The sequence below is a fragment of the Serinus canaria genome, chromosome 4 (assembly GCF_022539315.1).
Source record: "Serinus canaria isolate serCan28SL12 chromosome 4, serCan2020, whole genome shotgun sequence".
NCBI lineage: Eukaryota > Metazoa > Chordata > Aves > Passeriformes > Fringillidae > Serinus > Serinus canaria.
In genome coordinates, this window is record NC_066317.1 from 421231 (window position 1) to 445737 (window position 24507).

At 43.8% G+C, this 24507-nt stretch overlaps 1 protein-coding gene across 1 annotated transcript in view; it reads right to left on the reverse strand.

Annotated features, from left to right (window-relative positions):
• The window catches only part of BMP2K (BMP2 inducible kinase), a 49539-nt gene that overhangs the window by 24383 nt on the left and 649 nt on the right, over positions 1 to 24507 (reverse strand). Inside the window, exons 2-7 of the mRNA XM_009098524.4 lie at positions 5863 to 5981; positions 5422 to 5527; positions 3607 to 3749; positions 3199 to 3320; positions 2136 to 2217; positions 1411 to 1543 (exon numbers count right to left, since the gene is read on the reverse strand). Of these exons, the coding sequence (XP_009096772.2) occupies positions 1411 to 1543; positions 2136 to 2217; positions 3199 to 3320; positions 3607 to 3749; positions 5422 to 5527; positions 5863 to 5981 (705 nt within the window). The remainder of the gene's footprint in view (positions 1 to 1410; positions 1544 to 2135; positions 2218 to 3198; positions 3321 to 3606; positions 3750 to 5421; positions 5528 to 5862; positions 5982 to 24507) is intronic.

Below are 24507 nucleotides of genomic sequence, written 5' to 3' on the forward strand. Positions count from 1 at the left end.
CATTTTACAAAAATCCTCCATAGGTTAAAAAAAAAAGTGACAGACCCCAGAATTTCACACAAAGTCATTATTTCATGACCTGTACAGTTCACCACAAGTTTAATTTTCAAGACATTGACCAAAATAACAGATCCCAGCATTCAGTGGCAGCACCATGACATGGAAGCAGAACACTCAGTGAAGTGACTCCTGCCACTTGATTTTGAAATGTTAAGTTCACGGGGTGGGGCATGTTCAGCTTATTTCTCCTCACTCACTGCCTTGTAAAAGAGCTGGGATGAAGCCACAGTCCCTGAAATAACTTTTATGATGAAGGGCAGTTTTTTATGACTTTCACTCCAAATGGAAAGAAGGGAAGTTTACACGAGGACATTCTGCCACACCCAGATATATTCCATGTCAGTACTGCTCAACTTGGCACAACCATCCATTGAACTTAAAAAATCTGCATTCATACCTAGAAGAAAGGATTAAAACCCATACTTCCCTAAAAAAAAAAAAAAAAAAAGTAACACTGTGACAGAGAAAAGTACTTAAGTCCTTCAAAAATTCATCTTGTTTTGTCAGTACTGGCAGAAGCCAAGTGCTTACTATCATAACTGCTGTCTCTCAACTATGAATGTGCACTCAAAGTGGTTTGGATTTGTTATTGCTTAATATATAAAAGCATAAACTATGGATATGTGGTCAACATATCCACAGCTTTGAGTTAGAAGAGGTCTTACTCAAACCTTTTAAATTTTTCACATGGCGTCCATCTCACTCTTGCAAGGCAGCCTACTCTAAGCTGAAAACAAGGACAGTACTGATAATTACTGTAAATATTACCTCCTACATCTCTGTGCCTGGGTAATGGTTGAATCACAAGCCTCAGAACTGCTTCATGTCCAAAGTTTTCCTTCACACACTTAGTGCTTCCACAAACTGTTGCCAGAGCTCAGGTCTGACACTTGGGGTTGCACAAACCTTTCCAGATTTTTGTTCTGGTATAAAGCATGCAGCTACTATTAAAGTTGTCCCCAGTGCAATTAATCTCAGCACGCTCATGTTGCTATGCTAAAGCTGCATTTTAAATTTATCTAAGCACAACTGTCCAACTTGGACAGAAAAGTCTAACATTCCAAAGAAAACACACACTTCAGGGCAAAAAATATGAATAAAGAGACCTAATCAATAAATAGAGTGCATTCCCACATTTCTTTGGGATTTATCAACACCTAAAGAAAAAAAAAAATATTCCTGAGTCCCAGAGAAACCAAAAGGTTCCCCTGAGCTTCAAGAAGGCTCTTGGGGAGTTGAGAAGCACAGGTGACCGTGGCAGGGTTTGACAGCGAGGGTGCTGAGCAGCAGCTGCTGTGCTTTGCTGGCTGGATGAGCTGGAGGGGCTGCTGCCAGTGCCTGTGTACTTACTGATCAAGCAGTGCACGCTGTGCGAGTACCGCGAGCCATCCGGGATGGTAAAGCTCCCGTCGCAAATGGCCACCTGACTCTCTCCAAAGGGAAGGGAAAAGAAACACAGCTTATACAGCAAGCAGCCCAGCGCCTGTAAAAGAAACACGAGCCCTGTGAGGAGATGAGAGCAAGCCCTTGCCCCTGGCCACAGTGATGGTGACATGCTGTATAGGAGCTGCATTTTGGAACACAGCTGATGGATCAAAGCTGCTCTAACGACACTTGCTCTTCCACTGATTCCTGTGGCACACCTAGTACAAACCAGGGCACACCAAAGCTGCATTCTCAGTGTCATATCACCCACAGATATCACAACTCTGGGCACTACATTTCCTATTTTCTTCCTTGTCTGCACATCAACTACTAAAAATACCTTCCTTGATCATACTGGCAACATGTTTCCGTAAGAAATTGCTGGGGGCTATCAAGGAGAAGCCAGAGCGAACATAAAAAGATGATCTAAATCTCAACCCACTTCCTTTAAATTAAAAAAACAAAACAAACATGGAATTCATTTTATTTACAAAAACCTAACTACTCAAGATACCGCTACTGTTCTGTGTTCTATAAATGCCCCAAGTATTTCATTTCCCAATAACTCATTTTCCAGTCAGTCAATGCTGGTTTTAATTCTCTCTTCTTTAACCAGTCCCATAGATCATACTACCTAATTTTTTGCTTACCCAGATATCTGCCTTGGTAGTTATTGGCTTTCCTCCATATAGATTGATCATCTCAGGAGCTCTGTACGATAGTGTAGTGTACCTAGAAATATAAAATAGAGAGGACATAGCTAAAACTCTAGCATCACAAGTGAGAGGGTACTTTCCTGATCCACCATGCACACACCACCATACAAATTTCAGACATGTGCCTGGAACTGTCTTGCAGATCCATGTCATTAGTGCATTTGTAACATCACAAATAATATCCGGAGCAGCAGCATGAACTATCCTACACAAGAATAAGCATTAAGTCACGTAAAATTGGCTTTTAGTGTTGTTGCCCCAAAGCAGACTTCTGCCAGAGTGACTGTGCATACGCAGCCAGTCACCTGTGGGGAATGACAGCTGAGTCCTACAAGGGCTCTCCCCATCTCACAGTGAAACATGCAGAATGCACACTTCAAAACATTAACACCCCAGAACAAGTGCTCAACTGGTAGTTCAAATACTTCAGAGATGGAAAAAGCCTGTCTCGCTTCATGACTTGAAAACAAGCAGCCTGTACTAACCCCTCTGCAGGAGTTAGCCCAGAAAGGCAAAACAATAATAGAAGTTTTCAAGAGTGTGTCTAAGAAAAGCTGAAATATTTTTCTGATCAATCTCAGGAGAAGGGACATGGACCATACTCTGCAAATGAGACTACATAAATCCATTGCAGTGCTTCTTTACCTGAGTTCTTGGTATCTCAGCAAGTAGTTGCTTAGCAGTATTAAAAAAGCACAAATGAAAAACATTCAACTCCTAAAATGGCCAGGAGCCAGACATATATTTTTGAACAATTTACTTTCACAACAGCATGTTTTGTGCCAACAGCTTTTTTTTTAAGAACTGCCATTTTGAAAAACCATCTGTAAATAAACTGAGCTAATCTTATCAAATACTTGCAGTCTATTACTATATTTATGCCAAAATTAATTCAAGATCAGCCATTAATTTCAATTCATTACTGATACATGCACACCAAACAATAAAACATGGAGTCTCCAGGCAGCACAGTTGTTTCTTACGACAGATTACTTACTTTTTAATTTCTTCTTCAACCATATTAACACCATCTTTTTGAGGGTTCAGGTATTTGTTAGTGGCACTGCCAAAATCACAGAGAACGTAGTTCCCGTTATCATTTAACAACAGGTTCTCCACCTTCAAAGAAAACCAACACACAAAAAGCAGGTTAACTTAAAAGCATCAATTTCCAGGTTAAGCGTTACTCCATGTCCTCACACACAAACAGCAAGTTTTCCCAAAAATCAACTGCTAAACTGTGTTTTAGCAATAAATGATGTCCTATAGTTAGTGTCTGTTTATAGCTCCACCAACAGCAAGCTCCCAACTCTTTACCTGTCTTACAGAAATCTCTCCCATATCCTCAATCCTTTGCAAGTGGATCCCTGATTTTAGCCCAGATTTTCCTACAGGTCATACATACCTTGAGGTCCCGGTGAACTATAGGTGTTTTGCACTGATGCAACCTGGCAACAGCTTCACAGGTGTCACAAAATATCCTCATGACTTCTGGCTCCGTGAAGCCTGTCTGCAGACGCTGGTTCATCTGGTTCACAACTTGCCCAGCTAAAGAAACAGGAGAAATCTCTCAAGTAATTCCTATCAGGTACAGAAGTAAAGACTCAGTTATATGCATTAAGTCTACAACTATGATGCAACAAAGTTTTCCACAGTTACTCTATTTGAACAAAACAAACCTGCTTTTCCAACCGCACACTCTTGCACCAGCCTAAAGAGAAAAATGATTGGCTCAAATGAAAATAGAGTCTGAGGATGAAATGTGTTTGAAACCAACTGCTGCAAACACAAAAAAAGAATCTAATCACACCAATATGTCACCTCAAAACTGTCTCTTGCATTAGGATCCATGACCCAAACTCTATCAACTGAGTTCATGAATTCATTCTCTGAACACCCTCTCTTTCTGGGAGACAAAATGAGGAAGAAAGGGGAGGCAGGGAAGGAGGGAAACATAGCCCTGAACTCATCCTCCAAGGAAGAAGAACTCCCTCTCCCTTTTCATAGGTTTCTTTTAAGACTGGGAATCAATACTTCACTGTTCCTTGCAGTAATTGTACCAGACACCACTAAGCTCTTCCTACCACAATGCTCACTGCACACAGAGATGAAGAATGATTCTTGCAGAGACACAGCAGGGCCTTGGTGGGCATTCTGTCAAACAAGGATGCTCACAACACAGGAGGCCTACCACTGCCAAGTTGTCTGACAGCTGACATCCACGGGCTATTTACCAGGGCCATTAGAGAAACAGTACTACCAACAGCGAGTCAGAGCTGAGCTCCCAGAAAGGTACAGATGATCATCCACACAAGCAGGGTAAAGGGCCAACAATGTGGCCATTAGTTTTCAAGTTCTCCTTAATTCATTCCCCAAAATCTACATTAATCTACATTGCCTTTGACTCCTTATGGTACAGATTGCACAAACTGTAAGGCTCAACGCTTATACTGCAAATATAACCCACATATGCCTCAGCTCAAAGTATTGGTTGAGCAGGACAGACCATGGGGGGCTTCTTTCCAGAAGCATTTACTTTGTGCTGCAGCACAGTATCATTGTTGCAGAGTATCACCAGTTACTTGGGTTAACCACCATCTCGTACTAGGAGGCCAGCACCCAGTCTCCCTAGATTTCAGACAAATCCTAAGTTTGAACTCATTGGCAAGTTTATCCCCTACATATGTGAACTGCGGGGAACAGAACACCAAAACAGACAGGCCCTGACTTTGGTATTGTTTCAAACAACGTTACATTGTTAAGCGGGAACACGTGGCTAACATCTTTCTGGACAGCACTATCAACCTGAACTTTACTACATCCACATGGAGGAAATGACCTGTCAGATGAAGCTTCTTCAACACTGTCAACTAGAACAAAAATTGGTAAGGGAGAAGAGTGGTGAAAATTTGCTAATCTTGGCTATCGAGTTACATTCAAGGTACCCGTTGCTTAGCACCACCAGCAGAACAGCACAACTGCACCTGATAGATAAAAAATGAATTTCCCTGTTTGTAACCATACTTAATTACAACACTTGGTGAAACTCTCACATTTTGCCCAGTGCCTAGGTAGCAATGGCCGAAAAGTCAAACTAACTACCTGGATTCCAGCTGAGACACATACGTGTTAGCCTCCTACATCAAGGGAACAGTTTTAAGCAAAATCACAGGTGACAGCACACACATCTTCCTCTGGAAAGCTAGGCCATGACTCTTACCTCGACAGTACTCCATGAGGATGAGCACTTCCCACACGTTATCACTTAGTGAGTTGACAGCACAGTCCAAATAACTCACTATGTTCTTGTGCCCAGATAACTCTTTCTGAAAAAGAAAATGGACACTACGCTTCAGTACTGAGAAAACCAAGAGAGATTTTCAGTTGCCACTGCAGCACTGGAAGAAATCCCTTTTGCTTGAGAACCAGACATAATGACCAAAAGGAATATACACATTTCATGTGAGGTATCAAAGACATAACTCCTTCAGAAATTGATTGTGCACCAACCATAAAGCCAGCATTAGTTTCTGTAAGTACTGGTGGAACATCAGGAGCACACCATCAAAAGCAAGAGGTGCCCAGAAACACTGGAGAGGCATTTGCTGGGTGTACACTACCAACTGACACATTCTTCCATTCCAAGCAGTGGCCTTCTTACCATAATGGTGATTTCCCTCTTGCAGATGTTGAGGTCTGGCACATTATTTACACACATCCTCTTCAGCGCGCAGCGCGTGCCGCTGGGCGTGCGCACCAGGAACACCGTGGAGAAGCCACCTGGAGAACACAAGTGAAAAAAGAAGCAGCTGCCTGAGCTTCTCAGTACTCCTCTCTAGTCAGCATCACTACATCCCAAGGATGAGCAACATCTGTCCATCCTTGAGTGACTAGTAACAAACACTTCAGAAGTTACATATTTGTTACCTCCACCCATTTCTTTTAAATCAAGTATTCATGACAAAACCAAACAATTCAAGTCTTACTATTTTCTTACAACATCACATGAAAGCATTAGAAAAGCATTTTCACATTCAAATGAATTCATAAAGCACAGAACATTCTGTATTGAGACATCAACCCTGAAGTACTTAGAGTCATTCAAAAACCCGAATCAAGTCAAGGTACATTAACTCCCTAAACCCACACTCCAATATATAAAAAAAAAGTATTTAGCAGAGGTCTTGAGAGACCCTAAGGAAGTGATGTGACTTTTCAGGTTAGCCTCGATAGCCTCCCTGGAGCCCCAGACAGCGCAAGCAGCCAGCCTAGAGAAGTGTTTTTATTTAACTCACACTCAAAGTGCACACTAGAATTAAGCATTTTCTTGCAACCACTCCCACCAGAAACATTCTTATCTGACAGTGGCATGAACTTGGAACCACACAGTCGAGCCCCCTCCCCACCAGGGTTTTTTGAGGGTTTTCTCTCTCTTTACTAGTAGAGAAGAATCAAGGAGGCAGGAAACACACACAAGTGAAACAACCGACACAGGAAGTACTTCCCAATGCTCAGGACACCAAAGTGAAATCCATCAGGGCTGTTTCAGCTACCTCCTGTTAGTCCTGCAGCTGCTCAAGGAGGCCACACTGGCATCACCTCAAGGCTCACATGCACAGCTTTCCCACACTCAGAGGAAATCCACCTCACAGCAGAGCTCATGTCAATCCCTGCTTTCCTGAACTGCTGTCTGATCCATAGCCAATCAGCACCACAGGAGCTCTGTAGGAGTGCAGGAGCTAGGGTGCACCACCAGGACACAAATAAGTAAACTAAAATAATCAACTACTCCCATCATCAGGCAGTCAATTGAAATGCACACATTTCATGGTACCCAGCAGCATCTGCAAGTCACGCTGATTAAATATAGTGCACTTCATCTTATGCAAGTCTCATGTGCTTGAGCAAACAAGCACATCATCACTGCCACTCAAGAAGGTAAGTTGTATTTAATAAATATTTAATCTTCAAGAGAAGTTTTTTTCGTAACTTAATCCTCATTTAACCAAATGACATGCTAAGCTGTCAAAGCAGAATTTTCACAAGTTCAGTTCAACATCCTCATCCTAGTTCACACAGGGCCTTCCTAAAAAATTCACAGGACACCCACTCTTAACAGGTCAAGTTCTTAACACTCAACTCCAGCTGGCAATGAAATTATCCCAGAGGGCTCCAGCCTGGAGCTCTGCCAGAGTGATGTGCAAGACCTTGATTAGCAAACAGTATTTTTACTATCCTCACCATAAAACTACCTGGTTTTTAAGTACCAATATCTGACCAAAAATATAAAGCAGTAGTCAGGAAAAGCAAAAGACTCATGATTATAAGGTAATAATCACTTCTTGACTTTTTAAGCCAGTTTTAAAGCCTTGAAATTCTCTCTGCCTAGGAAGACAAAAGAGAAGTCCCGATTTCAAGTCTCCCTGACAACTGCTCCGATGTAGCTGGAGCAGACAGGCTAGGTAGAAACCATCAGAGGAGAGCAGCAAAACCCCAAATGTTGAGCCATGGGCTGCTCTTGCCATCAGGTGGCGATATCAGCCAGCAGCTGAATCCTAGGGACTGAAAAAACAGACCTGCTCCTGCTTTGGCAAGAAGCAGAGCCCTGACCATGAATGGTTTGCCATCAGTAAATAGCACCGCTAGAAAAATCCCTTCCTGCAAGAGCCAAGGGAGACGACCCTGAGCAAGACTAGGTGACCTGTCCTGCCCCAGCTCACAGGTTTTCTCACTGCTCCCCTTCCCCTTCTCTCTCCCCTCCCACCAGGCGGTGTGGGGCTCAGCTGCTCTCTATGTTCAACACAACAAGGAGCTTCATCTCCTTCATTCTTTGATTTCCACCAAAGTCACTCAAAGTTTAAATCCTCCCAAGGACAGCCACATTGCACTTTTTCCTAGAATGCTTAGTAAAAAGCCTTTCTATAGAATCTATAGCTAGATAAGTCAATAGACACTCAGCACAATTAAACTCCTTAAAAAGCTCACACATCTTTCTTACCTTTCTTTACTTTAACTGTCTTTCTGCCATCTTAACTACGCACTTTTGGGATCATCTTATCAGCTAACCAGAAATGATTTGGGCTTTTTTCCTGGGCCATTTATTTTGTTTGTTTGTTTTTAATGAAATTCGACAGCAGCCCCATGTGTTTGGATTTCTCCTATGTATATTTAAGGTCAACCTTGAGTAATTTCACAGGCTTCAACATGCCATTTACACTTTATCATGTTACATTCCTGAAACTCGAACCAGGAAGCAGTGGAGCTGTCAGAATTCTAAGCACCCTATTTGCTTACAGGTAGAACAAAATAAGGCTGAAAAATCTTCCAGAGACTTTACCATCTTTCAGACTGTTACACATATCATGTGTATATAGAGACATTGCCTTTTTTTACATCATAAAGATGTTTTTGAAACATACAAAAGCACCAAATGTTGTTTCTCCAAGTAGCGAATCCCTTGACTATGTACTCAAATCTCAGACAAACAGTACAGAAGTTATGGCAAAGAAGGATTTTCCCTCTACAGTAACATACAGTAATCACTAATCACATAAGTAAAAGCTGAAGCAGGAATGGCAGCTACTACAGTGTAAATGGTTCCTTACAAATCCATTAAAGCTTGGCTGTTTTGGAGAGGCAACTGAGTTTTTAGCATCCATTTCCATTCAGACAAGTAAATCCTCAAAAATAGTCTTTTATAAAGCCAATGAGAACACTAAATATATTTTCATTTACAGTATTTACATGTGGTGTTTCTATACATTTCAAAACCTGAAACTAATGAAGAAATAGATGTGTACACAACAGATCCTAGTCATTCTCATGTGCCTAAGCAATGCAGACAGGTATTTAGGAACTTCCTCAACAACTCAGTATGATCTTGGGTTCAGGAGGACAGTTTTTGCAGACACGAAGCCTTGGAGCTGTGAGCTCTAAGAGGGGTTCCAAGGCCAACCTGACTGCCTCCATCACAGCACAGTTCCACGCTGGCTTTACAGTCCCTGAGGAAAGCTGTTCTTTAAAAAGTCCAGCATAAAGCAGATGTTAACCCAACAACTACCAAAAGGACAGGTTATTTCTAATTTGAAACCCCCTGCCAAGAGAGGCCCCCAGCCTCACATGACCTTGGTCAGGGAGATGGCCTTGTGTCCCTCTCCACAAAGCCAGAGAAACAGGTTCAAATGCAATTATCTCCCTGTGACCCATCTACCCACACACACCCTCTTCTTCCCAAATTCTGCAACAAGACTGCTACCCATTCACATGCTCATTTCCTTTAAAATACCAGGTCTGTCTTTTTGGCATTCCAGATACTCCCCAACCCAATGACTATTTCAGTACATTTATCTGTGTCCTGAATACATTTCTTCACTCAACAACACTTTCGCTGCTAACTTACTGGGAGAACCACTTGATGCCTGGGCCACTTGTGCATGTCTGCCCCCTGTTAATTCCAGAGACAGATCTTCAGGATCAGACCCGCAGCCAGAGCCAACCCAGCCCAGAAGTGACCCACCTCCCAGGACTGCACAGCCTTCCAAGCACTGGAGAGAACTATTTTATGGACTAGGAATCACTCGAAATACAGAATAAGACCAGTTCAAGCACAAAAGCCATCAAACAGGCTCCCCGAAATACAAACAAATAAAACCTTACTGCAAGTCCATAATGACGGAGAGCAGTATGACCTTATTAAATGTTTAAAGCATCTTTCTTCCACAAGAGAAAAAAACACAAAAAACTAAAACAAACAAAAACGACAAAAACCCCCACAAAAAAAAAAAACCCAAACAAACAAACTTTAAAAAAACAACAAGGAAAACCACCAAACCAAGCAAAAAAAAAAAACCCCAAACATCCCCCCTTCCCCCAACTTTAACCTCTATAGCTTTTGTGGTACTCCAACACAAAAGAAACCAGTGTCAAAAATCAAAGGACATTAAGAACCAACTCCAAAAATAACTCGTCTTTCTCCTCAAAAAAAAGCACAACCTCAAGAAAAACAGCTCTTCATAGCCCATCCACTTTTGGACGGAGGACTGAAAAAGGCCCTTTTTCAACCTGCATCACACATTATACCCACGTGCTATTTCAGCAGCCATTTGGAGTCAGCTCCCTTCTGCCAGACTTGCAGGCAAACCCATGCCAAGAGCTGTTACCTGCAGCTCAGTTTTGATTCCCACCTTCATGGTGTATAAAACACACACTGGTACTCTGGCTCTCCAGAGTCCTTCCACAACCCTCACACTCTGCTCCGGTGCCACAGAGCCCCCTCTTCCATGCTGCTGCTCCACTTCCCTGGTGGTGTGCTGCCACAAAATCCATAACTCTCCATGTCCACTGGCATCCTATTGGGATACGTTCACTTGTACCAATTCCCAGAACCTCCCTCCTCCCCACAAGGATGGCAGTCCTTCCCCCCAGAGGCACTGCTTTCTGTCAGTCAGCACAGATGCTGTAGTGCAGGCACTTTGAGGAACGCAGACCAAAAGCATACACAAAAAATATCTTAGTTTTGGATAGAAAATATTAATTTAATTCTTCAAGCTGTGCAGCTTTCCGTCTGTTTTTGACAGCAAATCTTTAAAAACGCACAGAATTCCAACATTTGAATTTCTCATCAGATTCCAAACACCATGTGACAGTTGAGGGAGTAACCTTTAACAGAAACTTAAAATCCCTTTTTCAAGCCTAATGAAAAATTTCTGATGAAACGTTTAGGTTTTGTCACAAGTTCCACCAGAGAAGGAGGCCACAGTTGTGTCTGCCATTCCTGAAGCACCTCGGCACAAGAAGATGAGGGGATGTCCTATTACTAAAGGCCTGTTCTCCAGCAGTGCAACACAAAGCCCTGCAGCAGCTGGTGCGTGCCTCCTGCCACATGCCAGCTTCCAGACTGGGCTGAGGAGCAGCCGGTGTTTGCCATGCCAGAACAGTGCCACTCTGCTCACTCCAACAGCGCTGCCCCAGTGCTGCTGGCCCTGAGCATTCCAGAGCCCGGGAGGGTGCCTTAGGTGACCTGCCCCCCAGCCCCGCTGTGTGCCTGCCCTAACACCGGGCTGTGCGCTCCCTGCCTGGAAAGCAGCTGAATAAAGGCAGCGTTACCTAACACCGATCACATACACACATCCACCTTTCCCTACGTGTACATCTGTGCTTTTCTGAGCGGGCACATAGGCATGGATGTTCTCTGTGAAGCTTACCCCAGGAGCCTCAGACACGAACACAAGGCTCTGAGACACAGCTCCACCCCAAAGATTTGACAGATGTTGCTCTCAAGCTCAGGAGCTCAGCATTTGCCAAACCAAGAACAGAAATAGCTCCCTACTTCTAAAATACTTCATTTCTACACACACATTTCGGAGTTCAGTATTTCTCCACTTTATTTTAAGCATGCAGACAATGCATTCCAAGGGCCATACCACTGCTCCCTTTCCCACTGCCCACACAAATTCCCGCCATGTAACAAGCTGACTATCAGGGCTAGTTTAGACAAGTAGCACTGTTTTTCTCAAATCTGCATCCGCTCCTCTGGCATCACTGGGCAAACAGCAGCTGTGAATCACATCCCAGCAGGACAAGACTGTGCAGCCACATCAGCCAGATCCGCCACGCACACCTCTGCTAATGGCACTGCTACCCTGCCACACGCTTGCATGTCTGGATTCCACTTCTCCCAGCATCAGCTGTAGGTCAGCCTCAAAAAAAGGCTCTGACAGAAGCCTTGGATCCCCAGAGACTTCCTGGGGATCCAAGACACTTCAAGTTACTGAGCGAGATGGGAAAGCTGAGTTAAGGTCTGCTATTGACTTTACTGAAAAGTTTCTCCATTTATTTACACCCATGCACCAGACATGCCCAAGGGCCAACCCTGAGATGCTTAATATTTGGCACAGCCAACAGCTAAAGGAACAGAACTCTGTGTCCTGCAGTACGGCCCATCATCACCTCACCTGCTTCTCCACATCCGGGTGACTTGCTAGCCATGTTTGACTGCTGCTGCCATGGCACCTCCTGCTTGACAGCCTTGGTTACTTGGCTGCTCAAGAAACAAAAACCACCCATTTCTGAAAGCAGATAAATTCCCTAACACACTTGCAATTCCTGCAGTAACCTAAGTGTAAGGAAGAAGAAGGCTGATTGACTGAAAAGCTCACTTAATGCACGCTTTTAAAAAACAGACAAAGCCAAAAAACCCAAGCATTTGCTACACCCCGCAAGGAATGCATCTTATGCACTCAACACAAAATATTTTATTTCTTAAGGTAAAGCTGATGCCTTTTCATACCCTGGCTGGAAAAAGACCAAAAATCTCCCCATATTTCCATCTTCAATCAAGCTGCTTGAGAGTTAGTCACAACCACTGCACGACTTTCATGTACTACACCATCACCACCTCCTTCTGTTCACTGGGAAAAAAAAAAACCTAACACATTTAACTCTACAACTATATTTAAAGAAGCTGGTATATAAGCCAAGTAATACTTCCTTCCTGTCTATAAGGAAAGGACCACAGAAGGCTGCCAGCAGATCACCAACAGTTCAATTTATTTACTATGAAAATTGCTGTTAACATCTACTTACTCACCTGTGCTTTTCACAAGAAAGCTTTTCAACTTACCCAAGACACTGATAAGACACCTACAATGAGCATCCACTAGCACAGTTTACCAAAAAAATCCCTGAACCTGAACACTCTGAACAGCAGGTTCCTCTTTTTGCCCGCCTTCCCCATCTCCTGTCTTGGTTCAGTCAGACGCAGCTCCAGCTGTAGCTTGGTCTGACCTGAAAACAGAGTGAGCTGAAAAACCACAACAAGGATGTGATGTGTGCATACAGGCTCCACAAATACAGAGTTCACCATTCTACAATGGTGAGGTTAAGAGCATGAACTCAATTTGTTTTCTAGATGAATTTCAAATGTCATTCGCTACTTTTTTTATTAAGCTTGATTTTAGGTCCAGTAAAACCAAAAAATCAAATACAATTAGAAATTAGTTAAATCAGCAGGTAGATAATATATAGCCAATATGCAAATACAATATGCATGACTTTTTTGGAACTGAACTCTATTATCATACCATATAATTACCAATCAGTTAAGAAAACAAGCATCATATCTCTACCCAGCTCTTACTTGCTCTCTAGCTGGCCTGTCATTTTCCTTGCAATCACTGCAGGGATTGTGATTTCCATGCGGAGGGCCAGGAATGCCAAGCCAGGCAGGCTCTCGAACCTCCCCCATGACTAAGTGCGCACTGAATGCCCCCGAGCCGCCGTGGCACGGGAACAAAGCTCGGCACACAGAGCCCGGCTCCGGCCCAGCGGCTGGTTCACGGCGTCCTGGAGCAGTGCCACCTCTGGCTGCCACACAAAGACAAGAGCCACCAGGCCATGCAGACACAAACCAAGCCGTTTGTAACGCCAGCAGCACTTCAGACTGAGGCAGATGTCACTGCAAGAGTCTCTGGTTTCCTCCTTTTCCAAGGCATCTTACACATACAAATGAGCGAGATGAAGCCCATCTCTTCCCTGCTAGCAAGAGCCTACAGCCTCACTCACCCTCACATCTGAGCATAATTCACTGACTATTTCTTCCAGGAGCACGGCTAGAATTAGACTGACTGCCTGGAATTAGTGCTAAAACACCCAATATGAATAATGAAGAAGGATTTTCATTATCTTACCTCATAGTCTTTGGCTGTCGGCAAATACTGGTGCATATAAACTCCAGCATACCAAAGGTGTATGCTGAGATACAGACTTAGACAGTCTAGGAACAACTAGTTCCTAGTGACCTCTAACAACACCATATCTGAGATCCAACCTGCGTACACCAATCAACACAATAATAAGCCATTTTAGGCAATAATACCTCCTTGGCACCTGCAAGGGGACAGGCAGTTCTTGAACCTCTACTTGGTACATGCTAAATATATTTGAACACTCCAAATTGCATATAAAGCACCTCTCAAGACCTTGCAGCACTTCTGTGCTTGGGATTCCAAACTTCACACTCTAACATATGACAATTTTAAATAAACAATGCACTTAAATTTCATAACAGTCTAAGCAGCTTGATAATTTTATGTAAACAAGCTACGCTGCAATGGCAACAGGACTACAAATAGCAGAGTCAAGATGATCAAAATCATTTAGTATCTCTCATATAACTCCTATGTTTCAAGAAGCCAGTCAACAGTGGTAACTCAGAACAAGGCAGATATTTATTAATTGGACTGATCTGCAAACTCGTGGGTCTGGGGAAGTCACAGAAAATAAGAGTTAGGACTCAACTTCGATCTAAATTCAAAGATGTCCTTGAGCAAAAGCCTCCTCTTAAAAATGCAGCCATACAATTTGGTATCAGTTTAACAAAACAGAAAGTCATAAGAAAAGCATAAAATGTTTAATGGAGAAATCAAATATTTGAAGAAAAGCACAAAGCTGGGAGACTAATACTGTAAAGTCACACCAAGATGGATGGAACTTGAAGACTACAAGACTAGGCCAAATAAAATGCAGCAAACTACTTCCTTTTGAGTTGCCGAAACAACATAAACTTGCCTTTCCATCTTCAGACTGCCTAAGATGAGTCTGGATAGCTCTTTCAGGGATCAAATACCCCTCCTGTTGTCTACACAAGTTCTCATGACGTAAATGCCAACTGACAATTCACCTGAACTCACGGCAAGTTGAAGGTGTCAAATCTATAGATACAGACTGTGCTACTGAGCGCTACGGAGACACAACAGCAAGGCCCAAAGAAAGACATTATTTCATTTGCTTTTCTCCAAACAATTAATTTCCCTGCACATCACACAAACCAGACCTGATCCCATGTCTAATGCTGACAGACTAAATTTCATTCACTCTTCCTATTCTAGTCTCATGAACACACATTGTATCCAGGTCAGGTTCTAATACAGACATGTCAGCAGAGTAGAATTTAGTGCCATACTTTCTTTAATGATCTATTTGCTCTGTACCACTCTCATAGTTAGATGCAAGTTAATCATCCAGAACAAGAAAAAACTTGTTCAGACACCATTTCTCTAAATAAAAAGCACATTCAGTTTTTCAACCTGCAGGAATTGCAAAAGAACATTACAAAATGTCATATTAATCACTCACTTCCAAAGCTATTTTTTGTTTCATAAGAAGCAAAACGCTGCAACAATTACTCATTACAACTGCTACTGAAAGACAAGATGCACAGATAAAAATCACAGCCAGAGTAACTAATTTTTGAAAATGAGTCAGTTCCACAGAACTGAAACAAACCAGGAACTGGACCATCCCCATGTTTGGCACATGATTGGTAGAGACTTGCCTATTGAAGTTTCTAGGCACCTCAGGAACAAATCCACCCATTTAAATAACATGCAAGTTTGGAAGGAAGCCAAACATAGCCATGACTCTGAATAAAATCTCCTCAAGCCCTGCAACACTGGAATTCCTATCTTAGTTTTGCACGTGGCAATTAAGGCACAGCATGTTACAGAAAGATGAGGAAGAAGCCATCACAGCGCCAGGACGTTCCAAACTCTACCTGTACCTCTTGTACAGACTCATATGACCCGGGGCAAATCCCTTCATCTTTGTAGTAATGTCTCTCCAAGAGCCATGTGATGCTCTTTGCAGCAATACCAGCTCTGATACCTCTCAAAGAGCAGGATAAACATGGCTCAGAGATGCTCACCCTCACCTGAGTCTCTATAATAATTTCTTCACTACTTTCACCACGAGCCTCAGCAGCAAAGCAGACCTAGTGATCAGCAAGACTAAGCAATACTCTTCTACCTTTACAGGGAGAACACTTCCAAGCCTGCAAATCTTCAGTTCCACTAGACAAGAGTGCTTCAACACGTGATGCTCAAGGACAAAGCAGCATGTTTTCTGCTATCAAACCAAAATAAGCATTCCTTATTTCATCATGACAGTCACCTAGGATCAAAGCTGGGTTTTTTTTATTTCCAGTTGGCAACCTTCGCTTTGCTACTTTCTTCCACCCTGCCTCTGCTCAGAGACCCAGTTTTACAGATGAACCCACCCACAGCCAAGACATCCCACCTGAACCAGAAAAAAGTAACCAACCCAGACAAGCGTGAGCAAGGGACATGCAAATGTGGAGAGGAAGGGAAAGGTTCCTACCTCCTTAACCAGGAGACAAACACTGAAGGAGACTGAAATCCATTCCCAAGACAACCAGGGAAGCAGGAGCAGAGGAATTCATGCTCCTTCCTCATTAGCAGCTAGACAGTGATGCAGACAAACACAGACTCTCCCTTGGAGGAAAGCAGGGGTTTCAGGATCACCGCACATCTCCATCCGCTGGAGGAGAAAAGGCAGGACAAGCCATCTCTGCTGCAGAGCAACAACTGAGCGGAGATGATGTGACCTGCACCAGGGCACTGCTGCTTGGCACCACTGGGACCTGCACACCACCCTCAGACTGCCAGCTCCAGGCATCACTAATAGGCAAGTATCCCAAACACATCAGGAAGCAGCTGTTCATCCAGCACAGCAACAGTTTTTAAAATAAGCCCATGAACACAAATGAGGAAAAGCTTGCATTTCATAACAGATGCTCTCAAATCTAATGGGTTCTTAGGAAAAGGACAGCATCTGACACACTGACATTACAATCAGGCCAGTGACTGACCCTGCCTGCGTTGTGGGTTAGTCCCCAAGCTGCCACCCAACTCTCACACTGCCCTTTGGCAGGCACAGAGCATTCATAGTGTCAGTTAACACAGCTCAGCTTACAAACACCAATTCCTTCAACTGTGGCAGCCTGCTTAGCTAGAACATTACAGAGGCAAAAAATAGCTACAGCAAGTAAAATATAGCACAAGGTTAAGGAATTAGGAGAAGGAAGACAAACAAACAAACCACTGTAAACCAAAGCAATGCCAGAGACAAGCAGCACAACCTGAGCACCTCCCCTCTGAAGCAGCGATGACATCCCAAGAGCATACGTGCACATAGACAGAGCTAACCAACTACCACTGGAAAGACAGCTGGGCTCACCCGGTTGACATGCTTATGCAATACGACATGCTTATTCTTCCCTGCTGCCAAAGCCAAGTGTCCCAGTGACTGGGCTGCTCCACAGACACTGAGCCCCATCCCTGGTGTTCCCTTCTGTTCTCCATGCACAGAACCACTGCAGGAACCCTTCCCCATGGATAACATAAGGGTTACTGACTGACAGCTCTGCTATCACACTGACAACAGCCCAGAGAAATACATACCCTCTTCCCACTGGCTCCTAGTTAACCTACATCTGAAAAGGAGTTCCTACTGCTTTTATCCAACCATTTTTCTTTTCCATGCTGACATGCCAGACACTGAGATTTAATTAAAAGAAAAAAAAATTCAGCTCAACCAGTAAAACACACCAAAAAAACTTTAGGATCCATCACAGCTTCTTAAAAAGCTTTGCCATGTCCTTCTCATACAAAGCAAACATAACCCCCATTCTCCCAAGCTGCCTTATCCTGTGAGGGCATCCAAGAGCTTTCTCCTGCAGCACATCTGCACACATACGCTCTCCTTAGGAATACTGACACATTAGCACTCTTTATCACAATGCATCTGCAAGGAAAAAGGCAAGTAGATGGCACACACATTGGCACATTGTTTTTCCTCAAAATCTGGCAAAGGAAAGATGGCTTGAGAATTTGTGTGATATTAACATGACACTGCTACAAATCAAGTTCCTTTTCATGTAACCATCTGACTCTCAGCCACTAGCCTGAAAACTTAGCTCAGAATTACTAGATTCCCATGTACTTCCTCTTCACTTAACTACTGCTGGCCACACACAAACTAAAAGGGTAACAGCCTCAAAAAAGACCATAACTGCGTGCAGTTAACAGAGGTGTAACACCACCTGTCCATATCCACGAGACGCAGGAAGGGGTGTCTGCAGGGCATGCAAGGACTAATAACTGGATAATCAAACAGCATTAGACCACGTGTCCTAAGAGCTGAGCTAGGCCCTGGCTGTACAACAGATGCCTTTGTCGGCCTACAGATGTTTCCCAACCTGCTCCTTTCTCCATCCGTGCCCCAAAGGCACAGAGCAGCTCTGAAGGGCACAGCAAGAGCGACTGCCCTGCCCAAGTGCCACCACAGCAGTCAGCACACCAGATGTGTGACTGACTGAGCCGGAGCTTCATTCTGTACGCTACGTTATACGAAGACAGACGTTTACCGGCATGCGGGTGTAAGACAAGGATCGCCTCCCCCAACTGCTTTTGGTGTGCCTGCTCATTACACAGAGCACAGCCCCATGTTGTGCTAGCCAAACAACATTTTTTTTTCACCATGTGAGCTGCCTTCGCAAGGCTCGGGAAGACCCAAGAAAATCCCCCCCCACACAACACAGGCTCCCCATCTTTCACCACCCAGAAATCAAAAGCTGGTCTAGGATCTCAGCACCTGCCAGTCTGCAGATACACTTGATGTAAGGCAGCCGTGACTATTTTGGGGAGTGTAGAAGAGCTTCACATGTACTGTATTACGCTTCCAGCCAAAACAAAAGCCAGTTTCAAGTACTCACTCTGCTTTTTCTCCCTTGTATCCTGAACTGGAACAAACCATATCTGCTACTCCATTATTAGCAAAGCAAAACTGTTTGAGACAGAATAACAGGCTTGACCTTTACAGTCATGTGCAAACAGATTCAGAAATGTTTCACTCTGGAAAAAAATCGACATGACCAAACCAACTCAAATGCCACAGGTCAGCTTTCCAGACAGCTTTCCAGCTCATATTCCACCTAAACAACTGAACTACATTACAACTGAAAATAAATCAGCAGCTTCCAGAGAGCAATAAACAAACTAACCAAGACCTGTACTGTACATGTCACCTTGGCTCCTAGGAGAACAGTAGCACACCCCAGCAGAAGTAACCCAGCACTAGGTATAGTATATTCGTAACACCTGCCACAGAAATAAGCTCTCCCAGAGTTAAAAACACTAGGGCCACACCTCGTGGAAACACTTGGAAGTACTAAAGTTCACTCAAGATCCATTACAATGGCATCTCTCTCTATTTACCTCTCCAGAAAAAAAGAACAACAAACAAGCCCCACCTTGAGAGGAGATGAAGCAGTGTCGGCTATACAGCAGCTAGCTCCAAATTTATAGAAGCTGCTAGAGCTGCAAATCTTCACATTACCTTGCTCTGGGGACCAAAAACCATGGTATAAGAGGTTAACTGAGGTTGAGGTAAACCAAGGCCAAGAGAATCTTATGCACAACATAAATGTTGTTTATTTGGATTACAAACTGCATGGCTATTGCTGAGACATAAGGTAGAAAAAACAAAAAACACAGCATTCAAGACTACCCCAATTTCAAAAGGGGTTTGGAAGAACTTAAATAAATAGCACAACTACCTACAAATGCACAGCACAAGAGCTCACAAAACAGGACCTCGATTCCTCTCAATCAAGGCTACGTTTTTCTTAGGCCTTAACTAGAACAGTATCAATGTAAGAGGCAAACCAAATCATAAGAGTTATCAAGTACTTGCAAAGACTATGCACCAAGTAGAACTCACAAGCAGCTCATTCCTTCACTGCTGTAAAAGAGTGGAGGAACGGTTGACTGGCTCAAAATAACCAGGTGGGAACTGTGTGGGCTAGCATGGTGAGCACGGCATAGGTAAGACGGCCACTGCTCCTCCCCTGCCCCACACTATAATGGCACTGACTGACTTTCTGCCTGCCCCAAAACGGCGGCGACTGACCCAGAATCACAGAATAATGAGGTTGGGAGAGACATCTAAGATCGAGTCTAACCCATGCCCTAACACCTCAACTAGACCACAGCACCAAGTGCCACATCCAGTCTTCTTTTAAACACATCCAGAGATGGTGATTCTACCACCACCCTGGGAAGAACATTCCAGTACTTTACTATTCCTTTGTTGAAAAATTTTACCCTAATATCTAACCTATACCTTCTCTGATGTAGCCTGAGATTGTGTCCTCTTGTTATGTCAGTTGCTGCCCGGGGGAAGTGACCAACCCCCACCTGTCTACAGCCTCCCTTCAGGAAGTTGTAGAGAACAGTAAGGTCCTTACCCGTGGCTTTACCCAAAATGGCGGCAACTGACCCACAGCCTTCCCCAAAATGGCACTGACTGACTCACAGCCTGCAGTAAGCCAGGCCTGTTGAAAGGTTCTGTCTGGGAGAGAGCCAAGCTGACCCCCAGAGTGGGTAGACGGGGAGAGAGCCACTGGTCCTCCATGGGTTGACGACCAGTTTGTTACTGAATTTCCCTGCTGAGAATTTGGCTGTTTCTCTGCAAACCACCTAGAAGCAATCAGGCTACCTTCCCTATTGAGAGGCCCCTTTTCACAGAAAACTGTGCTTCAACCACCATATTTACTAAACAAAGCAAACATTCTATTATACAAACATGAACTAATGAACTTGTAAGTACTTAATGAAGTACCTAACAGATGAACTTGACACCACTTGAGTGGCCTTTCCCCGACTCTCCAGCCCGAGACACAAGGTCACTTAGAAAAGCAGCAGCCTCCTAAACCACAGCAGCAGAGGCTCAGCACCACACAGCTCCGGACTCACCGCTTTATCAGCCTGGGTGACAAAAATAAACCGCTGTACCCACTACCACACAACTTCTCTGCACACACACCAGGGCAAAGCAAAGTCACAGCACGAGCCCAGCCAAGTGTCATGTTCACTCTGTCCTGTCCAGAGCAGAAGAGCTGCTTTGCATCCCCTCTGGGTAGCTCTGAGAGCAAGGGGCACGCAGAACTACCCAGGCCTCCTTCAAGGAGCCTGGCATCTCACCTCCACACTCCTGAGCACTCCCCTGGCTGGCAAGAGCATGAATTGCTGGGGGGAACACTACACTGCACGGCTTTATTTTGGCAAGGTGCAACAGCATTCGCCCCACAACTCCATTGGCCAACTCTGAATGAAAACGAAAAGCAGATGATGGCCATCTTTCCCCATCCACAAATCAGCTTCCAAACCCAGCCAGTCAAGTTTGTGAAGGAAGCTGGAGAGTCCGCTGGCTTTTTTTTAACAGTTCAAAGTGCCGCTTTCTTGCTTCATCTGCGCTTGTTTAAAACATACCCACATACTCACTGACAACACTCCACTTAGCCTCTTTGGTCTGCTCCTGGTACAAAGACAGCCTAGAGCCTGGCAAAGCCTTTATTTATTCAGTTTCAACACCTCAAGCCCTGCCCAGCAATCAAGACAGTAAGAAAAATGAGCATCCTGCAATGCCTACCTTTATAGCAGGCAGAAAAATCACTTTTACTGCAGTTATAAAGCAAAAAGGACTTAGTGAAGTCCAAGTCAAGACAAACAACTAAGTAAGTAGTATCACTATGTCAAACCACAACTTTCCACCTCCTCCCCACGTAAGACAAAAATATTTTGACAACTTGCTAATTTTAAGTTTCATTTTCACTCTTCACAACATAAGCTGGTCTGCATTGACATTTGAGATAGATTTTAAAGCATGTTTCATATCTGGCCACTTCCAGTTTGCTGCGATTTCTGAGGTATAAAGTCTTCTTCCATACTGGAGTTCCCATAACTGCAGTTCCCCAAACACCACCTGGAACTTTCAACAGCAAACTCCCCGTATTTTTATTAGATTTCACCTTCCCTACTTGAGCTGCTTTGCAAATAGTCTGCTTCAACAAAAAAACAGACAAGGCCTTTACTCTGTATCAGTCATTTATTCCACATATTTCTACTTTGCTGTCAAAATGGACAGGAATTAATTTTCTACATCAAACCTTAAGCCAAATTAACTGCTTTTTCCCCCATCTCTGAGAAATAAAACACATACCTCCATCAAACAGCATACTGACCACTAGGTTATGGAAGCCAAGAAGTCATCACAGAATAGGTGTGTTTAGAAAAAAAGAAACCATCTAACAGCCTAACAACTACAGCTCCTCAACTTCACATCCTCTTTAGTGAAAAAGATGCATTTCCTTTAGATGGCATTATACTTGATTCAGAACAACTGGATTATAATGCTCCGTGCTTCTCCCTTTAGAACACTGCAATAAAACCATTTTGTCAAAGACTACAGAAAAGCGCCTGGAGGACAACACCTGCATGGATATGGGAAATCTACCCAAAGGTCCAGCCCTGCAGCCCAGGAAGGTCTCTACAACCCCAGCTTCTCAGTATCACTACTGCCAGTCCTCCAGTTGCCCAGAGCCTCAATCCTCCAAAACGCCAGGAGCTGCCTTCCTAAGATTACTCAGAGCAAAAGCTGGAAAGAGGGTGGGGGTTAAGCAGCTTGCATAAAACAGACATATCATGCTATAAACTCTAATAGCTAATAAAAATACAAGATACCACACCTCTGCTAACAGAACACTATCTCCTCTTGAATAGATTTGTTAAGATCTTTAGATTCATTAACTGAATCTATCATTAATGCCTCATAACACAAGCTCTAACTTGGATGGCTATTAACATCTTAAATGCTATTTCATCAGCAGGAGTAATAGGAACTACCTGACAAGTTCACAAGCTTCAGTTAAACTCAGTTTCAGAAACTGAAATAAAAAAAAATGCCTTGTGCAAATAGGACAGGAAAAAAATTTTCTCCTTAGCCCTCCCAAGACAAAGATTATTAACCAGGGGACTTGTAAAGTGTTCAGCATTAGTTACAGGTAGCAGTACCACTAATGTAACAGCAGTAACACACAATTTTTACTTGCTACTGGGGCAAGGGATTGATAGTCAACGAATTATTCCTGGATAAAAAGCTATCAGCTGACCCATGAAGCCTGGCGTCAGTCAGGAGCACCCAGGTGCCACCTGGACACTCAATCACAGAGCCCTTCCCCCGGCACACACACACGCCCTGTCACAGCCCAGCTGCTCCCCCGCAGGCAGAGGAGCTGGGAGAGGCCGGCCCCTCCTAGTGCCCCGACCCTGCACTTGTGCCACCTGCTCCTTTCTCATCCTCCAGGCCCCTTCGGCTCCTCCCTACTGACCCACTCCAGGGACAGCTTGGAGACTTTTCCGAGAATGCAGCAAATTTGCACTGCCCTAACCCTTATCAACTCTCATCCAAAGCATCCATACTCAAGAGACCGCATAAAACCTGAAGAAAAAAAGCAGTAGTAAACATCTTTCAGATTCGAAAGTGGGAAGTTAACTCACATGCTAAAATTTGGACTTCCCCTGCCCCCCATAAGGCTGTCAATTTGTTTCTGCCAGCTACAGAAAAGAAAAAAAACCCTTAAGGTGTAGTGACTCTAAACACAGAAAAATATGAGAAAACTTTTAATGATGTGCTACACTTACCAAAGCACTATAAAACTTTTCTCCTCTCCACTATATACGTTTTCTGTGGCACCACCTCAATTTGTTCAAGAATCTATCGTCTGTTTTTTAAAAAAAAGTCTATCTTGCCATAAGCCCAGCCAAGACATGACCTTCTGTCAAACCTTCTTCCAATGACTTGGAAGCAGTTCCCAGCAAGGACCAACCACACCTTAGGCAACCGGGTATGCAGTTGGCTAATTCCTGACACCACCTTCATACCCCAAATACAAAATACTGCATTCTAATTATTGTGTACCAAATGCACTTTTACATGAAAATCATTCCTAGACAGCAATGAAAAGCTAAGTGTCACTTCTGTGCTCCCATTCCAATTGGTGATATTATCTGCATGCACTTGTTAAAAGCGCATTTTAAATCTCCACCAAGGAATGCACAAAATCAGCGAAAGTTAACTAGTATACTTACACATAAATATACTTAGGTATAGTTTAAGCGACACACCGACGAAACTGACAGAGATGTATTATTTCACCCACAACATCCCAAGCAGTGTGCTGTAAACATTCAGTAACGACGAAATATACAGAACTAGCCCTAAGCTCAGTGACCTGGGAAGCGAATTGCACTTTACACATGGCATCAAATTACCGGCTCTGGGAGATGAACACCGCACTGTTTCCCACACATAGTGCAAAACGCAAAAATGGCTCTTCTAAAGGTGCCCCATATCAGCACCTAGTGAAGCAGTACAGCTAAGGAAGCCCAGGCAACCCCACGGCTACAAAAATCCACACAACTCTTCCTTCGGTCCCAGTGGAAGGCCGACGACACCAAGTGCAAGTTCACCACAAGAAGCACAAGCCGAGCACCCTGCAGCGAGGGGAGAGGCTCTACAGCACAACCTGCCAGCACTGCACTTCCACTCGTGACCGTGACACCAATCTGCTGCCTTACACCAAGAAAGACCAGGAATTTTACTTTTTCGG